The following is a 22,279-nucleotide window of genomic DNA, read 5'->3' as shown; positions in this document are numbered from 1 at the left end:
TATTTAATTTTAGCAATCGTGTCATGTGCTTTTGTCATTCTTATTTCTTTGTTTTCTATATATTTGTAAAAGCTAAATTATTTTTATTTCAGTTTTAGCCTTACTAAAATACAGTTAAATAATATTGCATTTCACTGCTATTGAAAGTGGGATATAAACTCCATTGTTGTGTCATTCTGTAGGCCTTAACTATCAGATTAAAGTTATTTTATTTTATTATTATGGTAAATCAATAATTGTATTATTAAAGTCTAAAAATGACGGGTCTCTGAAAAAAATTATGGACATTTATGGCTGAATTTCCTTGACTATTGTGTCTGTGTGTATGTGAAATTCAAATGTGCACACAATTTACCTTAAGCATAACCTTAAAGATTTTATACTAAGAAGTTTTTTTAGATCATGAGAAACATGTGTAACATGTGTATGACAAGATATATTAATCTTCCTGTGTGATATAAAAAATATATCCAGTTAAAACACTTCATCTCACCCTGCCAGCATGGTGTACAGTAAGATTCCTTGACTCCAGATGTCACAGGCAGCATCATAACCCTGTTTCTTCAAGACCTGCATGAATCACAGATCTATCGTAAACGTGAGAATATAAATGCTTATCACAAATTCTATATTAAAACACCAAGCTACCGATGCTTGGTAACTGTAAAGAGCTGACAGCAAATGATCACGCCATATAAAAACTTATTAAAATAACATAAATAGATGTAACTAATTATCGTACGTTGATGTTTTTTAATGTATTGCTTCTGCCACTATTTTACAAAAGTAATAATCCATTCGAGGCTCTACAGTCTGTTTATAGATTGCATTGTCGTGCCTTATTGTTGTGCCTTAGTGTTGTGGCCTGTATGCAGGTTTGAGCATCATCCTTTCGAGATGAACAACATTACATTGCATTTTAAAAAGCTAAACGATAAACCTTCTAGAACAGTGTTGACCTAAATGTCACATTACAATGACAAAAATGTAATTTGATTTTACAAAATGTACCTCTGGTGCCACAAAGTTAGCAGTGTAGCAGGGCGTCATGAGAAGCCCGTTTTCTGCCCGTAACTGCTTGGCAAAACCAAAATCACAGATTCTGATTGATTCTGGGTCCCCCGTCTCATCGACATACAAGATGTTGCTGGGCTTAAGGTCTCGATGCACGACCTGGACATGGGCAAACAGAGTGAGATTATAATCGGACCTCTATGATCAAAGCCTATTGAGGATTTGTGTTTGGTGGCTCAGTTTGGGGTTAAGACAATCTTGACTGCTTTAACAAATCTTGATCTTTTTAGTACACTGACAATACATCCGCTGTATAATGACCATGATCATATTACAAAATTACAAGACAAAATCAAATAACCAATAACAAATTATTTTAACGTTTATGTACACTCGTGTAGATTGTGCACATTCAATTGTAAATGCACGTTTTCGCTGTCAAAGTTTTATACTAATCATTTCATAACATTTCAAGTGTGAGCTGGGATGCACACTGACCCCCTGTGAATGCAGATACTCCACAGTTTTGGTGATGGTACAGAGCACAGCGGAAGCCTCTCGTTCTGAGAAGCACTTCTGTCTCAGGATCCGGTCCAGCAGCTCTCCTCCTCTCATCAGCTCCATTACCAGATACACAAACTTCCCGTCATCATACACCTGTAGCAAACAGCACATCACTCACATATCCGTGACTCACAGACATCAGGAGAACACGGAGAAGCCGTGACACTGGATCGCTGATAATGCAGGTAAGACCGCTGCTTAGAATACAAACAGCCTCCAAAAGTGTCAAAGAATGTATTTGCTGCATAATTTACATTTATTTATTTGGCCAATGCCTTTATCCAAAGCGACATACAAATGAGAATGCATTTATTCATTCCGTGGTATTAATAAGAAAGCTGAGACATATTTAGGCTACAACAACACAGTATATAGATCTGGACTCCTCTGAACCTAATGGTTTACAAATCCATAAATCAAAAATGGGTGCAGATGCGTTTTTGGTGGCTTCGCTGAACTAAATGTAATTCTTTGTTTTGTCTTTGTCAGGCAATGACTCACATCTTTTAGAGTAATAATGTTTGGGTGCTGGCCGTATCGCAGCAGAATCTCAATCTCTTCAGACGGGTCCTTCTTAGCTCTGTCAATAATCTGAAATGAAGCGAGTCAGTCAGAACAGCGAACATTGACAATGAGTTATGTTGTCTTCTTCAGCAATTCATCTTATAAAACACACACTGCCTGTGATGTTCATTAAATAACACTTTGTTAAACAAACAAACAAAAGACTGATTGAAAACCAGTGTTTTGGGAGATTACTTACTTTAACAGCGTACTCCACACTGGTGATTCTGTGGACACAACGCTTGCAGACTGAATACGCTCCTATACCGATGTCTTCCTTTAACTCATAACCATCAGTGAAATGAATGTTGTTGCCATGAAGCTGCTGAAAATAAGACAACAACATGAATACATATGCAAATTTACTAGGTCGGTCATTTACAGTCGCCCCAAAAAGTATTTGGACAATTTTACATTGTTAAAAAAGCATGACCAACTGCATTATGTTTTAGTTTATACATTTTACATACATTTTTAGTTTTTTTATTAATGCAAAATGTGCACAAACTAACAGTCTTTTACTAAAAACTAAAAAAACTTAAAATAGTGTGTGAATGGTTTGTGTCTTGCATTACTATGATGTCACTTCCTGTTGTAGTCATGTCTATGATCTTTGTAGTCCTTGACTGTTTCTTGCCCTAATGGTGCCCATTTGTTGTAGTTTTCTCCTTATTAGTTTGTGCATATAAACCCCAGTGTTTTCTTTGTTAGTTTGTCAGTTATTGTTTAGAAGTATTTGCTGTTTGGTGCCATCTATCATTATTGAACTCATTAAATACTTTTATATGCATATAGATCGTGTTTTTGTCTTTGTCTTTTAGCATGTAACAAATATATCTTGTATTATGTTTTTTTAGTCTTTTATCAAGAAGATTTGTATTGTTTTTAGCATGAATAAAATAAAACCTCAAAATTTCCCAATAGACCACTTCAGAAGATGTACGGAAATAAGCTAGTTGCAGAAGAACTTCCTGTTTCAGTTTAACACCACACAAACGTTTGAAGAAAATACAATCAACAGAACATTCATAACTGAATTGAAATGTTGAACAATGTCTTTAAGATTTTACTATATGACTCATTCTATCCATGACATCTATCTACAAATGTTACATGGGGGTTTTAAACTGTCATTTATTTAATGTTTGTAAACAGTGTTATTTTTATTATTTTATTTGTCTTTTTATATAGAGTTTATTTAGAAAGAAAACCCTATATGTTTTTATTGTGTTAGGGAGCTAAAAAAGCCAATTTCCAAGCCAATATGTTTCTTTCGAAAAGTTCGCGAATTGTTAATATCTTGAATTGCACATTGAATAAATATGTCAAAAGTGATGCAAGATTTAAGTTAGATTTAAAAATAATAATACATTTTTCAAAAAAAAACGCAAGTACTTCTGAACAAGTGTCACATAAATGTCACAACCCTAACCCAAACTTTTTAGAATTAAGGATGTTTTTATGTTTTCACTAAGAAAATGAGACTGATAATAGACTGAGAAATATTCATAAACTGATGGCACGCATGCCAAAATTCGTCAGCATCCTCAGGTGACTAAAAGGTCTCCCAAAACAGAAAGCATTTCACAGCACAGTTTCAGCGATCCTTCCACAAATAGCTGCACTCATGCATGTTCATGAGAGCCATCATTGTAAGTTAATATCGTATGCTGTGTAGACGTCACATCAGATTAAAATGATCTAGACAACAGCGCTGCAGAGCAGATATCTGCTTGTGTCAGGTACATAGGAACCAGCGTGCTCGTCGATCAGTACGTCTCATTCTGTTTGCTGCCAGCAGAGCCCATAAAACCATTCTTCAGGTACCAAACCTCTAGCAGAATTAGTTCAGTTTATGTAAGACCTTTTTCTTCTTCTTTGTGTTTATTTTTGTGACTCAGCAGAGTTTCCCGGAGAAACAGGCCCGAATCGACTGTTAAAAGGGTCGACGTGGTTAAAGGGATACTTTAACCAAAAATGAAAATTCTGTCATCAATAACTCACCTTTGAGTTGTTCCAAATCTGTGTACATTTCTTTGTTCTGATGAACACAGGGAAAGATATTTGGAAGAATGCTTGTGACCAAACAGATCTTGCCCTCCCATTTTAAGAAAAAAATACAATGGTAGTCAAAAGTTCCCCAGAACTGTTTGCTGTCCTACATTTTTCAAATTATCTTCTTTTATGTTCAACATTTCCAATATTTTTAAAAAAAAATAGAAGGTGAGTAAATGATGACAGCATTTTCATATCTGGGTTAGGTATCTTTTTAACTGAATCCAGAAAACAGTTTGGGGTAGGTTGGCTAAAGAATGCCATGGTTCGCTATACTTTGTGTGAATAATTTCCACTTAATATAGAATATATGAGTATCTTTTAAATGATTGTTACATGAAACTGATTTAGTTTTGAAAATGGAGATCCAACAAGGACAGAGTGAAAGACCATTTGTGAGTCATGAGATGAGAGTATGACGGATGTTTTATGGACAAACTCAGATCTTAATCACTGGAGAGACCTCCTCACCTGTACAATAGGATTAACCGAAATCGGTTTGGTCTCGGTCAGAGGCTGTTCCTGATCCAGGTTAGACGCCACAAAGCTGAAACCACGAAAGAGCTGGTGAGCGTTTGCGCTGGGAGGAACGCCGGGCGAGTCTGTAGACACACAGAGACACAAGTCTATTTAGAAAGGCAGCATAGTCTCTCTATGAATGGAAACTAACAATCGATGGCGGGATGAATTGACTTTGCCCACTGTGTGGCTGCGCCTGAGAGCTTCTGGTAAACAGGTTGGGCAATTTGTTTTTTCACTCTCGATGTGTTTGCTGGACACACACTGTTATGTAAGAGCAGCTATAGCCACTCTCGCATTCAATCTCATTGTGTGTGATGCATGATACCAATCATTTCAAAAGTAACAATGATTATTCGGTTAGACCTTGTATAAAATACCGTATGAGCGGTACGTGTGTAATCTGAAAGTCAGCTGAAAAGCAACGACAGGCACCTGTTGGTGTGCGAGATGTGAACTCCCGATCAAAATGGAAGGTGTCCTCTGGTCGGCCCACTGCTGGTTTAAACGGAGGCTTTATTTCTCGTCTGTACAACTTCTGTTAACCAATCAGACAGAACAATTTACACCTTTTAACACTTGAAAAGAAACTAAAATAATTGATTCAAACATGCTGGAGCAATGCAATTTCTTTTGTTTTGGTTAGAAAAAACAGGAAACATTTAATCTGATGCAACAAAATTAGGATCAAAGGATGCATAATAGATGTGTAACTTAACTGTGTGTTTATCATTCTTGTGCAGGCTTCTCTTTGGTATATACTATGCATGCCCCAAAAAAATCTGTGGTTTTCATCAATTGTGGAATTGGTTGTATGCTAATATCTTATTCTAAACTCATTGGTTCATGTCTCTCTTTTGTCCTGCTAAATAACCAACACCAGTTCTGGAGCACTTATGTAATCTATATCATTTTACTGAAGGTCATCCAGTGTGCACGTTGACATTCTCTGGAAAACTACAACAGTGTGACCTCGACACAACAAAACAACCACTGCCTGTCTATAGTCTTCATTACAAGTGAGTGTACAGTACATCAAATCTCCATGTAAAGTATTGCAATTCTTTGTTACTTTTAATCTACAATTCTGTCTCATATTTGTCATACTGCCATGTTGGTTGGAACTGCACCCAAGTTTTTCACCTACTGTTGTACTTGTGTATATGGTTGAGTGACAATAAAGGGATAGGTGTTGTTATCATGCAGTAGGCAGTTCATATGAAAATGAATCTCTTTAGTGACATCACTTATCCAGCCATCTCTGGGTATCTCCGGAGAATGATCGAATAAATGCGTTCTTTTTCGGAGGGTTTTTTAAGATATGAAACTTTCTTGAATGTTATAAATGACACCAATACCTCTTACAGCATATGTCATATGTCAAAAGATCAAGGGAAATTTGATTTGATTGAAAAACATTTTTAAAATGGGAAAATTACTTAGTTTTCCTGTAAAACCACTCTGAATTCATTAAATATTTTGTTTTGTCTTGTAAAATGTTTTGTTACAAAGCACAATATTCGTACCATAGCATCAGCCTTGAGAAGAAAAGTAACTTACATTCCAGTCTATTGTTGCGAAGAAAATATGTCGTTTGATTTCTTCCACTCCATCAGGTCCTGCACCTACACAACAACATGAAGACAAGCATCCAATGAAATAATGTATCGCATGGACATATTTCTTAATTCTGTGGATAATATATAAAGCAAACATCTCAGTAAACACACCTGTCACATAAATAAATATTTCAAGGAGATTCTGTCTGTGTGTTTAAAGCCCTGTGCTGATATTCTCTGACACCCTGGCCCTTTTTCAATATGCGTTCCTCAGCGGTCTTGTGTCCCCGATCATTCTTCTACGTCATTGTAGTAGAGTAGGCGGGGCGAGACCGTGGTTCGAGTCTGGTGAGTAATTGTGAATTAGCGCCAGCTGTGCGCACACCGGGCTCGAATTACGTAGGAGATGGGAGCATATAAAAGGAACGAGCGACCGGACCATGGAGGAGAGAGGACCGGGCCCGAACTTATGTTATGTTTGTATTTATATTTATGTTCTTGTGTTCAGTATTTATGTTTTGCTCGCCGGCGGTCGTCCGTGAGGTGCCGCCGGCTGTTATATTACTTTATTAAATGTTTAAATGTTTGCCGGTTCCCGCCTCCTTCCTTCCTTTTAACGAATTGTATAACATTGGTGCCGAAACCCGGGAGGAAGGAGAGACATGCTGTCGGAGAGTCCTCGCCGCCGAGTGGCCTCGCGGTGCCGGAGAGTTCGGGCAGCGCGGACGAAGGATGTCCGTCAGTGGCTGCCCGAAGCGGTGGCTCTGGGGAAACGGAAGTGCACAGTGTGGCCACCGTCAAAGCTTCGGTGGAACGGCGACCTTTGCTGCCGCGCCCCTGGGTCGAGGTGGGGTGGCTGTCGTCCATGCGGGAGCGGGGGGGTTGCCGCCGTCCGCCAGAGGCCGGAGCCTGCGTCCGTCCCCCGCCTCCTTCCTTCCTTTTAACGAATTGTATTACAGTCATCAATAACCGTCAAAGTCTGGTTCCAATACTCAAGAACACAAGAACAGAGAACGCATTAAAGTACCCGGATCTGTTCTTGTTATCAAAGATGCACTGAATGCAGACTTGCGCGTTCTGAACCCGCTTGAAATCAAAGAAGTAATTGCAACGCGCCCATGCCAGTTTGTTCTTCTGAGGCTGTCTCGCAATACTGGTCTCTGTGAGAACACAAGTCCGTTTTTTGCGTTCTTAGCATTGAGAAATGGCTCCTGTGTCCCATCCTGCTTGCTGTAGCTAACCTTTTAAACAGTAATAACCCACTTTCTCAAAGTCTTGTTCCCGAAAGTATTTTTTTGATTTCCATAAATCATATTGATAACTAAACCATGAACGAAAACCAGCTAGATCCAAGATGTACCTCAAAATGAAAACATTTAAAAGGGAGATAAAAGACTTTATACTTTTTTCACTGAAGCATGGGCAAAGACATAAGCTGCAAAACATTTCAACTTCATGGCAAAATATGCATTAAAAGTGGGCTAGGTTGTTTAGATGTCTTTGTGTCATGGTTCTGCCACAAGACCAAGAAAGAAATGACATGATGAAGCCGAATCTTGACAGAGTCTCATGTTTTGTGTAGAGATAGACATGGCAATGCCTGTTTTGACATGTCATGCACTCTCTACGGTCTCATCGTGGTACCCGCCCCCTCGTTTCCTTATTATTGTTAGTTAATGATTTCATGCCCTGCACCTGACTATTTCCATCCATTATTTTGTTATCTGTTGTTTTATTTCACGATATCTCATCAATAAACCACAACAGTGACACAAAACAGGCTGTTGGCGATCCCCTAACAATCTGATGTCACATTGATTCACCCCTGCCCATGACCATTCACAGACTCCGCCTTCCCCCAGAGACATGCTATCAGCCATTTTCAGGCAAGAGCATGACAAAAATGTCTAAGAAATATTCATGCCGTGATTAATCGTCCATGGTCAACATTTCATACAGAAAATGGTCAGCACATATTATTCTATCTCTATTTTTGTCTTTTCCATTTAATTTGTATTCATTAACAATGCATTAAGGTGACTTTTATTGCAGTAAGTGAATGGTTTTGGTTGGGCAAGGCTTAACATACGTAATTGCGGTTTCCGCCATATTGCTTGTCTTGATGTCATCCAAAGCACATGTGTAAGCACTCTACCTCCAATTTTGCATACGCGGAGGGCACCAGAATCTCATTTCCAATTAAGGAGACACATACAAAAACGGGGCATTTTCCATTGCAGCCAAAAATGGCCATGTTCAACATATTGTAATGAGAGATATGTGGTGTATTTTGTAAGTGCACTGTAAGTCGCTTTGGATAAAAAGCGTCTGCCAAATGACTAAATGTATTTTGAGCTGAAAGTTTACAGAGACATTCTGGTGATACCACTGACTATTTTATTATTGCAGAAAACTCTTGGATATGCGGCCCTTTAACAATCTACCTCTCCATTGAGAAATGAACAGGATTTTAACCCTGCTGTTTCGCTCCATTGTCCGACCACAACATAATGCATGAAACATGCCTGTGGATGTATATGGTTAATCTGGGACAGAGGGATATTAAGCCGCAGTCAACACAAGGTCTCGGAGGCATTCGTCTGTGCCTTATACATTATGGATAAAATGACTCATCCAGCTAAATTCAATCTCAGCTTTGACAAACACTCAGTAGCGGCGTCTGGAAGCCTGACTACGCCCAGGAAATCATCTACTTTGACTCAAATGAGATTCATCCTCAACCACTGCTGTCAGAAGAACAATGCAGAATTGCTTTAGACATTGTCACACTAAAAGAGATATCACTGACATGACAACAACATTTATTTTGCAAAGCATTTCAAATCGTTTATTTAAGTTTAGTTTAAAAAAGATAACAGGAAATGATTTGCTGGTCTTAGATGTCTGAGAGAACCAGAATGGCTAAGCTGGTACATCAGCATATAAAAGTCTCTCATCATTCATGTAATTCCAAACCTGAATATGCCTCTTTCTTCAGTGGAACACAAAAGAAGATATTTTGAGAAATGTCCCTACACAATGAAAGTCAATGGGGGTCAATGTTGTTTGGTTATCTTTAAACACCTAATTTTCAGATTTTTGGATGAACTGTCCCTTTAAGTAGCAAACTTAATCTCTTTCATTGGTTTCAACCCTGTCAGGTAAAAACAGCGTTTTGTGTTAAACTGTACCATTACCTACCTAATCTATTGGAAGGGTTTCTTTTAAAGAGAGCCCGCAACAAACTCTGGACTTCTGGGCTTAAGAACTGAGGCATGCCAAGTTTTGCCCTGTGAAAGACAAAAGAAATCATTAAATCTGTTGTTTAACTCTGAAAATAAATTAGTCTTGACAGACCCATTTAGGAGGACAAATTCAGAAATAAAAATGTATTTCTGCGAGAAAAAGTAAGCCTGTCAAAAAATACACAAATATAAGATAATCAAGTAATACATACTTGAGAATAAGTGCCATGGTCTCTTTGCGATCTTTGCCTTGAAATGGCAGGGATCCAGTAAGCATCTCAAACTGGGGACAGAAATAGAATGATCAGGCTTTGGTCTACCAAGTTTATTTAGGGTGATAAAATCTGTTGTTATGTTACACTTTTCCTGGAAGTGAATTAATCTGAAAGATGGGTAATGCTGTAGATTCTTGATTATGGATTTTGTCAATTCATTTTGAAGTTTTTAGGATCGATCTCATGAAACTAGATCTAACACACACTGATCTATTCAATAATAGTATCGACCAATAGTTTTAAAACAAGCAATAAACAGGGCCGATATATCCTGTCAATCAAAAGAGGAAAGGAAAATGCAATGAATTTGAGTTCTGTAAATAGAAAATGTTTAGAGCATCACCAGTTTGATGTGAAATATTGATATACAATGAATTACATTCAGAAATGATTGATTTAATCTTCATAATCGGTATCGACAGATACCACTCTGAACAATCGACTGTCATATCAGTAGAGAAATTTAGTAATGGTGCATCTCAAAGACTAGCCACTGAAGTATTTTTAAAAGTAGCAAACTATAGCCTAACCTTCACTTTATACTGCCATCTCTGTTGAAACATAAAGTCAGATGTTTAAATACTTATTTTACGTGAAGCGAATTGATTGACGTCAAACAATCAATTCCTACAGATTTGATATAATAAAATATCATCTGCACATTTTTATGTTATTTCTCAACAAATGATTTTCGTTTATTCAAACGAAAAAAATGAAGGATTTCAGATGTTTTTTCATTTTCTGTCATAGAAACGGTACAACTGTTTCATGGGCACCCTGAAGAAGACTGAAGTGCTTTTATTTTTATATTTTAATTCACAAACAATTTCAAGTTAGACGTAGATCCGAGCTTAGTACTTCATACTTATAAGCAAGCGCCTCTTCAAAAGTTATTTGCTCCAACAATAGCACTGAGCAAATCGCTTCTGAGGAAAAGGAATTCTCAAAGGACGTACGCTCATCTAGAAGTAATTACCAGACACCCCTCACAGCCATAATAAAAAAAACGCTGATCATGTAGAACGAATAGAAAAATCTTTGGCAACAAGATACACACTGTTTTCCTCCAGATTGTGAGGAAACGTCAAGTCAATAAATCATTTTAAGACCTACGTCAGTGTTTACAGTATGCAATGATGTTAGGAACTTGCATGTTATGGAAACAAAAACCGTTTTGGGGTGTTTCTACTTTACAGACTATAAAAGCATTTCACTGCCTGATGTTTGAATGATGAAGCAAGAGGGAACAAAATGTGACAGCTTTTGTGAATGTGTGATCATTAACAGTGTCCTGATGATGTATGCAAGGTTATTTAAATCATTAACGTTAAATAAACAGGATAAGGTTTGCCATGTTTACATTTACATTTAGTAATTAAGCAGACGCTTTTATCCAAAGCGACTTACAAAGAGTTATGGAGCAAAAGCGATATGTCATACAGGAGCCATAATACATTAGTTGAAACCAGTAACTTTGTATTGGCACCTAAAGCTAGACCACTACCTGTTGAGAGAAAGGGTTAGTTTTCTGTTGTTTTTTTCATTTGTCTGGCAGTTATTCACCGAGGAGTTGAGTTTTAAGTAGTTTTTTAAATGTTGTGAGAGATGTGGTTGACCGGACAGAGTTAGGAAGAATGTTCCACCAGGAAGGAGTTGTGAAGCAGAATGAGCGGGAACGCAATTTACTGTTCTGATGAGAAGGCAATACAAGACGCCGCTGGTTTGCTGAACACAGGGATCTTGATGGGATGTAGGAGTGCAGGAGGGTGTGAAAGTAAGCCGGTGCAGATCCACTGATGGTCCTGTAGGCAAGCGTTAGTGACTTGAATCTGATACAGGCTTCAACCGGTAGCCAGTGGAATGAGGTGAAAAGGGGTGTCACATGAGCTCTTTGGGCTGTTGGAAGACGAGGCGTGCTGCTGCGTTCTGAACCAGCTGGAGTGGTTTGATAGCCTTCGCAGGATGACCAGCAAGGAGAGCATTGCAGTAGTCCAACCTTGAGATTACCAGGGCTTGGACAAAGAGTTGTGCCACATGATCAGTAAGATAGTGTCTCACCTTTCTAATGTTGAATAAGGCGTATCGGCATGACCGTGTTGACTTTGCAATGTGATCATTGAAGGACAGCTGTTCATCAAATATGACTCTGAGGTTCCTGGGTGTTTTGGAAGGAGTGATTGTGGTATTGCCAAGATGGATGTTGAGATCGCGTTGCACCGTAGGGTGTGCTCTAAACACGAGTAATTCTGTCTTGGCAGGGTTCAGCTGGAGGTGATGCCCTTTCATCCAAGCTGAGATTTCTTCAAGGCAAGCCGTAATGCCATGTAATGTAGGAACAAAATTAATTATTGCATATATTCCAGAATGCAGCCATGTGACATAATAGACTTGCATTTAGTGTCAACAAGGTGTGGATATTCATAGTATTCTGTTGCACCAATGCAGAGTCTATGAGTTATATGCAGGACGGCATAGCAAGGTCAGTTATTCAGCGACATTAAAAAGGCCACCCAGCCTAATGCGATTGAATGTGCTCCATCATTCGAAAATGGATTCGAGACTCCCACAGAGCTACGACCACATTATCCTGCGACCTGAGGCAAGCCCCTGTATGTCCTTATAATGCTGAAACACTGCAGTGCTCTTCACCAGTCTGCAAGGACACTTACCATTAGGACTCCGAAAGACCACCAGTCAGCGCTTTGAGTGTGACCTCGTCTATTGACAACCTCTGGGGCCATGTACTCGATGGTCCCGCAGAATGAGTACGCTCGCTTGTCGTTGTCTATCGCCTCTTTGCTCAGGCCAAAATCTGAGAGATTAAACACATATCAACATATCGACCAATGGCAACTGCTTTGCAATAATGCATATGGTGGCCGGGAAGTGCAAAACTAAACAACAAATTGCAAAACTAAAAACATACCTAAAAGCTTAATAAAAACCCCAAAATCAAAATGACAAATCTGAAACACAACAACAATTCGGGAAACAAAATAACAAGTCAAAAAAACAAAACGACAAGTCAGGTAACACAATGACAAGTTAGATTACACATCGACAAATCAGAAAACAAAACGGCAAGTCAGAAAACACAACGACAAATCAGAAAACAAAATGACATGTCAGAAAACACAACCAAAAATCAGAAAACAAAACGATAAGTCAGAAAACACAACAACAAATCAGTCAATCCGGAAAAGGTAGGTATTTTGTTGGAATGGGATAGCTACTGTTGATTGGATGAATCTCCGGTTAATCAAGATATCCAGGATGCTCGATGTTACTATGAGAGAGGACATGCATATATGATACAGCGAATATTCATTGTTTAAGGTTCACGCATATTGCAGCTGAAAGGCCTCCTCACAAGATACATACAATATAAGCATATAACATGATATGTACTTTAATCTGTGACCCTGTTGGTTATAGTGAAAGAGTGAATGACGCAATCGTTTTTTTTTTCGATTAAAAATATAAAAATCAAGCCTTCAAAACTGTATTACTGTAACAAAATGTGGCGTTTGAACCTTAATCAATGAATATGTGCTGTATCATATATGTATGTCCTTTCTCATAGTAACATTGAGCGTCCTGGCTATCTTGATTGAGAAGAGATTCATCCGATCAGCAGTAGCTATCCCATTCCAACAAAATACCAACCTTTTCCGGTGTGACTGATTTGTCGTTTTGTTTTCTGACTTGTCGATGTGGTTTCTGACTTGATATTTTATTTCCCGAATTGTTGTTGCGTTTTAAGATTTGCTATTCTGTTTTTAGAATTGATATTGCGTTTTCAGATTTGTTTTTAGTTTTGCAACTTGTTGTTTTTGTTTTGCAATTCTCGGCCACGGTAAATGCAGGACTGAAAAAAGCTATTGAAATAGACCCTGTGCACAAGCGTAGCGACAAACTTCCGTTGTCGCTAGAAGTCAGGATGTCAGTTTCCAATTTGCTCTCGCACCGAGAAAAATGTCAGTTTACAAAATGTTTTCAAGATCTGCCAAAAATATCGGAGCCAATGGTCGAGTGGTTCGTGCTCCGACATATGGCGCCGATGCGTCCCAGTCGACGTGAGTTCGAATCCCTTTCCCCGACCCCACCCCCTCTCTCTCATCCACTTCGCTTCCTGTCCTCTCTAAAATAACTGTCCGTCCAATAAAGGCAAAAATAAATCTTTAAAAAAAAAGATCTTCCAAAAACAAGCATAAACGGTAACACTTTATAATAACTGCACGCTATGAATCATTAGTTAAGCATCAGTACATAGTTAATTAATCATTTATGAAGCATTGGGCCCACTAGACATAAGTAAGCAGTTTAGAAATACAGCTATAAATGCTTTGTTCTTGATTTATAAGCATGTATATAATATGCTTAATAATCAAATTTTCATACTTTATTAAGGATGAATTCATCATTTCTAAACTAAGGATTACATTACTTACAAACCAGTTAGTTAGGAGTTGTCAGTGGTTCATGAGATCATTTAGAAAGTGTAAGTAAATGATTAATAAACTCTTTGAATGCACATTTATACATCTTATTATTCTGACATATAGTAACAGTTACTTAATTTGTTAATAAATTCTTTTTTAACACACATTCCTGCTGTAATTCATGATTAATTAAGGTAGTTATAAAACATTTACTAGTTGTCAGTTAACTATTTTTGTGAGCTCATCTAAAGTGAGGACTATGTATGCCTTGTAAAGCATCTACAAATGAGAGTTAAAGGCTCAGTTATCTTCTAAACAGAAATAGGAAAAACACAACACAGAGGGATTCAGAACATAGAAATATTTATTTCAAGATGCAAAAGAAATTAATCTGTACAACTGTACATATTAATGAATATAAAACGATTTAATATAAAATAAAAATAAACCTCTGCAAAATTAAAATTGTACAACCGAACATATAAATTAACATTAAATGAATTGATATAAGATGAAAAATAAACTTCTGAATTTTTTTTAATTCCTGCACACCTCCAGAAAAAATATAACCGTGAAGTGATATGCAACTCTCATTTGTAAACGCTTTACAAGGCATACATAGTCCTCACTTTAGATGAGCTCACAAAAAATAGTTATCTTACAACTAGTAAATGTTTTATAACTACCTTAATTAATTATGAATTACAGCAGGAATGTGTGTTAAAAAAGCATTTATTAACAAATTAAGTAACTGTTACTACACTCTAAAAAAAGGCTGGGTTAAAATAACCCAATTTGGGTTATTTTGGTAACCCAACATTGGGTCAAATATGGACAAACCCAGCGTTGGGTTATTTTAACCCAGCCAGTTGGGTTAAATCTTTGACCCAACATGCTGGGTTGTTTTATTTAAATCAACTTTTGCTTAAAAATTACATTGATGGTTTAAAACAAACCCGAAATGTTTAAAAATAATAATAACAAAATCACAGAGAAATACTCGAGGCATCAGTAAGAATCAATAGTTTTATTAAGGATCAAAATGCAAGACAAAAGGAATTCATAAAAACATGCAATATGTTATGCTCAATGAACAATAAAATGGCATATAAAACACTTTGATGAAATGTATGTTTATACATATTTAAAGAACATTAATTTCAATAAATTACATTAGTTTAGATGTTAACATATACATTTAACAAGGTTATTAAAGTGGCACAAGTAAATATAAATAGTTAGACAACTTAACACTTCAAAACGCTATAAAAAGTATTTTACTAAACCCTTGTTAATAGAACCGCATTTATATGTTAAAATATAAGTCTATGCACAAGTTTTCTATAAAAAAAGAAATAAACAAGCGTTATGGATGTGAAAAAGGGACACCGTAACTTTCCTCTTCATATAAACTCACAAAACATTTTAAATAGTGTTAGTTCTTTCGGTTTCAGCACTGCTTAACCTGACATATCCACGGAGCAGTCTTACTTAAGAGGATTCTTTTCCTAGGAGTTGTAGACAACAGTGTGGTGTGCACTTTTGGAAGTGGATGTCCAGCAGGAGGGTTTCTTTATCAATTTGTTCATCTATAAAGAGACAAGAAAAGAGACAAGAGAAGAATGTAAGGAAACTGGCCAACCCAGAGCACAATGGATTATAATAAACATATAAAGAAGTACATTAACATTTTACCTAAATAATGTTTACCTTTAAGCCTGTTATGAAAACATCCACGTTCCAGTTGACATTCTCTTGAATAGAATGATCCATTAATATTAGCTGTTATTCTGCAACCTGTCAGTGGGGGGAAAAAGAAGAGTGGGATCTAGTACAGAAAGCGAAATACAGTCTTAAAAAAATAATATTATAAACGTTAAAACAACCCTTCACTAATTCGACACACTCGGGAATAAGTTTAAGTCTAAAAAGAGCAACAATTGTTCGTCTCATATACCCAAAATTAACTATATCGCATTGTTAACCACTAACGTTATAAGAGCCAGCGGCTATTCCCGAAGCAATGGCCGAGATAGAGCTGCTCTCCACGGAGACACGACCGCTGACAGCCTGAAGCTCACACCTCCGACAGCGTCTTAACAAAATCTCAAAGAGGCGTTATGTTTATATATAAATCACGTATTTGAGTTCTTAACAACAACATTCTCGTCTAAAAGACTCTTAAATCTAAGTTCCGTCACCGAACATTAGCGGTATTTATAAAAAAAAATGAGCTGGATGTTTGCTTTTGCCACGTCGCTCTCGTGTCGACCTTAAACTAATATCAAGTTGCGTAAGTTACTGAACTAAATTCCTCACACAAGTCACACATTTCAGAGGAAATGTTCACCAAAAAGGAAGTTTAAATGATTAAAAAGCTGTAAATTAGAACAACGTGGGCATAACGTTACAGACTAGCTATCCAAAGCTAACGAAGCTAGATTGTAACGTTACTTTCAAACCTAATGCGAACAGCCGAATTTTGCATACTTTTGCATTTTTTTTGTACAGTAATAGTTTTATACATTAAAAACTCGTAAAACATACCTTTTATTCTCCGAATAACAGCTTTCCGAGATGAAGTGGATCAAAATGCCCGCGAAGGTAAAGTTTGTCTGATGCGTAGAGGAGTGGGAGGGGTTTACTCTCTCAACTGTCACTCAATTGGACCAGACTGGTAACCCAGCGTTTGGGTTACTCAAAAAATGACCCAACACTGAGAAAATAACCCAACAACATGACCCAACAGCCTCAACCCAGCTGTTGGGTTAAACAAATAACCCAGCATTTTTTAGAGTGTATATGTCAGAATAATAAGATAAATGTGCATTCAAAGAGTTTATTAATCATTTACTTACACTTTCTAAATGATCTCATGAACCACTGACAACTCCTAACTAACTGGTTTGTAAGTAATGTAATCCTTAGTTTAGAAATGATGAATTCATCCTTAATAAAGTATGAAAATTTGATTATTAAGCATATTATATACATGCTTATAAATAAAGAACAAAGCATTAATAGCTGTATTTATAAACTGCTTTCTAATGTCTATTAATGTGGGCCCAATGCTTCATAAAGGATTAATTAACTATGTACTGATGCTTAACTAATGATTCATAGCGTGCAGTTATTATAAAGTGTTACCGCATAAACACTGGACACCGCATCATTGATGCCTAGTCTCCTGCTCCAACAACATATCGAGACAAAGGATTCAAGCTTCATATATGGAGTTATATCCACAACTAAACTATAGTTTAATCTAATGTGGTGTGTCGACAGCTTACGTTAGTAGCTAATTACGTACTAATTTAAGAGTTATATTAAACATGAATTACCTTAGCTAAATCCCCAGAAACATTAGAAACGCCCGGTTATTAAAGTAACAAGATTATGACTGTTGGTTTACAAGTCCTAGCTTCACCATACACTCAAAATGTGAGGTTTCTCAACTTTCCCTGATGGATCTGTAGCACAATGACATGAGCCCTGATATTTTTTAGAAACTTAGAGGGGGAGAAAGTTAATACAATTGATAATTCTATACTAACGTTACACTAAAAATAAACACGTCGCTAACTAGAGTCGCCAATAACGTTAGTTGTCTGCACACCACATTACATTAAACTACTTACCCTCATATTTGTGGATATAACTTGATATGTAGAGCTTGAACCCATTGTCTTGCTTGCTTGTTGGAGCAGGACACGAGGCATCAACGACGGGGTGTACAGCGTTAATGCTTATTTTTGGCAGATCTTGAAGACATCTTGTAAACACTGACATTTACGCGGTGCGAGTGCAAACCGGAAACTGACATCCCGACTTCTGGCAACAGCGGAAGTTTGACGCTACGCTTGTACAGAGGGTTTATAAAACTGGATTGAATTAAATCGTCTATGTTGAAATCAACAAAATTCTGCTCACCTGTGACTTTTATATGGCCTTCCTCATCAAGGAGAATGCTGAGAAAATTAAACAAACAGGTAATTACATTCAATTCCGTTAACAACACACAATAAAGCAGATACAGCCAGAGCTCCATGCACTATGAACAATGTTTTAGTCTGTATAGATTTGGTCATACTTTTCAAACTGTGGTAAAAGTGAGCACAGCTGTGTGGGCAAGACTAATTGATGTCATTAACAAAAACAACTAATAAAAAAGAATGTACAAAACACAGAATATGCCAAACATGTTCCAAAAAAAGACGATTTTTAAGTGTTCCAGGATTACAGTAAAATGAATTCGTTGTAATTGATCTTTTTGGTGCATCTAGCGAAAATAATCAATTAAGAAGGGACTTTCATTGGTAACTATTAAAATCTGACACTTAGGACATTAGCACATGCTTATTAAAACAGTAAAATGCACTGTATGTCTTGTGTTATCTGCAGTGGAACAGTTCCAAGCTGCAGTACAAGCTGCATATGACTGAAATGATGATAAAGCGTCTTTGACTCTCTGAGCCTATTAATAAGATTAAAAAGACGTACTATATAAACCTTTGGTCATATCACTGCTATACCTTCTTCAATGCTTTCATATGTGAACAGGGCTGACAAGATTGAGAACATTGTTTCTTAATGAATGTACAGGTTTGTGCTTCGGGTTGCCTTTGACTAGGACATCAATCACGTCTGGCAGATCTGAGAACAGAGAGCGTGTATGAGATATGGAGTACTCCACTGAGCTATGCCTCGTACCATCTAAGACGACAGCATGAGGGAATATATTTCTCTCTTTGACCGTACTCAGTGTCCTTTTCATTATTCCCAGCAATGGATCTATCTGAAGAGCTGATTCAGTAAATGGGTGAGTCTACCTTTGGTCTTTTGTTTGAACACATATAAGAAGCATTACGATAATTGAGAGGATGGGAAGTATTTTATTAAGGGAAGTAGTAATACATCAGGGCTCAACAACAAGGAATTTTGCACTTTTGTTTGACCGTCTCTTGAGTTCTGAGATAACCTGATTTTTACATGCTCTGCAAATGAATCATATAGGCCGTATAGATTTAAAATCTTTCCAAATTTTGGTGAAACTCAATATATCTCAATATTTTCGCTTTTGTTCCACTATAGTTTACCATAAAATAATGGCATGTAATCGAACCTACTGACCACTTAATACCTTTCATAAAATAAATGTGTTTGTGTCTCTTTTCACATGTTAGTTTATGTCACAATTTTGAAAATTTTATGTTCTCCTTGTGAGATGTAAAATGTACGCATATTGGTGCCATCATTGACACATTTATCTACATTTTCAACAATATTCACAATATTCTGTATTAATTTATCCGCAGCACAATTATATAGAATATTTAAAGCTACAGTTTGTAAAAACTGCCGCTATAAGGCACACGATCAAAACAACAACAATGGCGTAGCTTGATGACGCTGTGAAGGAGAGTGGAATGACGGCCGTCAAACAGACGGGAACAAGAAATCATGTTAGCCGATGAGGTAAAGTAATAAAGTTTTATAAATGTTGCGAATAACTGTGGTCCATAAATAAGTGACTGCTCGAAACAAGCTAGTGGATTGCTAGACGCTAGATATAAATTAAAAAACAATTCACAACACTGTTGTCATGCGGTTCTATGTCAGTAAAGGTGGTTACAAAGGGTAACACGGATATGATGCCATTAACTGACTGCAAAGATCCATGTCACTGTTTAGAATGGCCATTTTCTCACTATTTACTAGTAGTTGGAAACATTTGAGATATTGTAAGTACTCTACAAAATATATAGTGTTTTTTTTATATTTTACTGCAAAATTGTTACAAACTGTGCCTTTAATGTCTAATATTTGATATAAAACAAATATCTTCATAAATATATACATTTCTATTTAAATATAATTGACATTATGCATAAATATACATAAAATAATATATTTATTACTAATTCTCATGTTTCATTAATATATGTATGATTGTATTTATATATAGACAAATAAATGATATATATACACAACACACACACACACATTTTACAACTTCAAACATTTATTTTGGAATCGATTAATTGTGATTAATTTATTTGACAGCCTTAATATAATATATATATATATATATATATAAATATATATATATTATCAATATCACATTAACAAGCATACAGTACTAGACTAATTTAAAAAAGCTGAAGATATAAAATAACCAATCATACACGTTTGCTGGCAAATTATAGCACCGGGTAAAAACACGACTTCACTCTCTTGAAATGTCATCTAGGTTAGGCAGCTAGATAAAATTTTTATGTGATGTGTTTAAAAAAAGAAGGAACAATGCTCAAAACCTCTCACACCGGCCCTGAGCCATCTGCCTGTTGTCATTATTGAGGCCTGTACACATTTCAGTCTAACATGAAGGAAAAAAGCTTTTGACAAGCACTTTGAAACCAGTAGAGGGACAAGAAACAGGACCGTCGTAACTGCAGGAAAGACACAGAAAGAGATCTGCTGGTGTTGCATCACCCAGTCTGAACCTCTTATAAATGCAATTACATGAGAGTTTCTTTCAACTCTAATCCAGATGTGGATTATACTCTATTGACGCTTAAAAACGGAGGATTTAAGCTCCTCTCCTGAACAGAACGTCCAATCAACGTACTGCAGTGGTTACCATCACAAGGTCACTGCTGAGGCTGTGCAGGCAGAAGGTGACATAAGGTAACTATCTGGGGCGTCTATGTAGGCTAGAGTGTATATAAGAGCACATGGTTTGAAATAACTGTGAGTGTAGCTTCAGCATGACTTAGTTTAGACTTACTTCTCGGGTTTGAGATCGCGGTAGATGATGCCAAGACTATGAAGATGATCCAAAGCCAAGGCCAGCTCAGCCAAATAGAACTTCACATCCTCCTCAGTGAACATGACCTAGAGTCAGAAACATAACATTGTTACTGTGTCTACACAACCAAACAAAGTAAAGGGTGGTTATCTTTGGTAACATAACTATAAAAAATACTGATTTAATAACAAAACAATAGTGTGTGAAGTCATCATTTTGCATGGCGGTACATTCACATAACGTCCATTGTAATTGTTGTTAATCTCTGTAAAGTTACCCATTTCATAACTGTTATGAAGACAAAGTAAGTCTACCTAACCTCTCTTTACTGTAAAGAAATCAAACTTAAGTTAAAAAACTTCCTTCAATTTTGGAGTTAAATCAAATTACCTTTATGAGTCACTTGAACTTAATTTACACTTTTAAAAAATGGTCATACAGAAGTTGCGGTCACGAGTGGCTGTCTTCCTCTGGGAGCCAGCCACCATTCCGTCTACTACCCAGGCTGTGATGTCAGGCCCCGATGTCCGCCAGTGTTAGCGGCGTTAGTGATGTGGGGGACCTCTGCGAATGTAAACCCACCAGGCAAGTGCTCACGGGCCGCTCGGATCCCCGACTCGCTCTTTTGACTCAACCGGCGGTGGCAAACCGCACTCGGAAATGATGCGTGGCGTAGATGAGATGTCAGAGGGAGACTTGCTGGCATCCGACCCTGAAGACTCCGAGCTCCCCCCCAGGGTGGTCGAGCTCAGGAGGAAGCAGAGGTGATGTCAGCCATGCTAACCCGGGAAGCCGCGAGTATTGGGTTACAGTGTATCCCACTGCCTCCTACCCAACGCTTGAGGCTGGATACGTGGTTCCTGGGGTCAGAGTGTGGTGCAAACCGCGCCCACCCCCGGTGCCATTTTTCCCGGAGGTGCATGAGGAGCTGTGTAAGACTTGGAGCGCTCCACTCACGGCCCGCTCCAGTCAAACCAGCTCCGGCTACCTCACTTCCCTCGATGGTGGGGCAGCCAAAAGGCTACGTCGAGACCCCCCAGGTGGAACGTGTGGTTGCGGTGCACCTGTGCCAACAGACGGCTGCCACTTTGGGGAATAGCCTACCGTCAAAGGCGTGTAGGACTTCGGCATCACTGGTGTCGAAGGTTTGCGCTGCCGCGGGCCAGGCTGCCTCCTCTCTCCACGCCCTGCCATCCTGCAGGTCCACCTGGCCAAGGCGTTAAGAGAGCTCCAC

General features: G+C 37.7%; 1 protein-coding gene across 4 annotated transcripts in view; it reads right to left on the bottom strand.

The window, feature by feature from the left end:
* Positions 1–22,279, bottom strand: part of rps6ka2 (ribosomal protein S6 kinase, polypeptide 2) — a 47,238-nt gene that overhangs the window by 5,510 nt on the left and 19,449 nt on the right. For 2 of the 4 annotated variants that reach the window (XM_056760644.1, XM_056760646.1), the window contains exons 6-18: positions 21,025–21,131; positions 18,168–18,205; positions 12,465–12,607; positions 9,733–9,803; positions 9,477–9,565; positions 6,277–6,341; positions 5,152–5,254; positions 4,669–4,799; positions 2,342–2,467; positions 2,080–2,169; positions 1,513–1,671; positions 1,012–1,173; positions 494–570 (exon numbers count right to left, since the gene is read on the bottom strand). In XM_056760644.1, the coding sequence (XP_056616622.1) occupies positions 494–570; positions 1,012–1,173; positions 1,513–1,671; positions 2,080–2,169; positions 2,342–2,467; positions 4,669–4,799; positions 5,152–5,254; positions 6,277–6,341; positions 9,477–9,565; positions 9,733–9,803; positions 12,465–12,607; positions 18,168–18,205; positions 21,025–21,131 (1,361 nt within the window). Of the gene's footprint in view, positions 1–493; positions 571–1,011; positions 1,174–1,512; positions 1,672–2,079; positions 2,170–2,341; positions 2,468–4,668; positions 4,800–5,151; positions 5,255–6,276; positions 6,342–9,476; positions 9,566–9,732; positions 9,804–11,853; positions 12,435–12,464; positions 12,608–18,167; positions 18,206–21,024; positions 21,132–22,279 lie in introns of those variants that run through there. The other 2 variants (XM_056760645.1, XM_056760647.1) reach the window with 2 other exon arrangements.

Source organism: Triplophysa dalaica, chromosome 11 (assembly GCF_015846415.1).
Source record: "Triplophysa dalaica isolate WHDGS20190420 chromosome 11, ASM1584641v1, whole genome shotgun sequence".
Lineage (NCBI taxonomy): Eukaryota > Metazoa > Chordata > Actinopteri > Cypriniformes > Nemacheilidae > Triplophysa > Triplophysa dalaica.
Note: the sequence above shows the minus strand (reverse complement) of the source record. Positions and strands in the feature narration are given on the sequence as shown.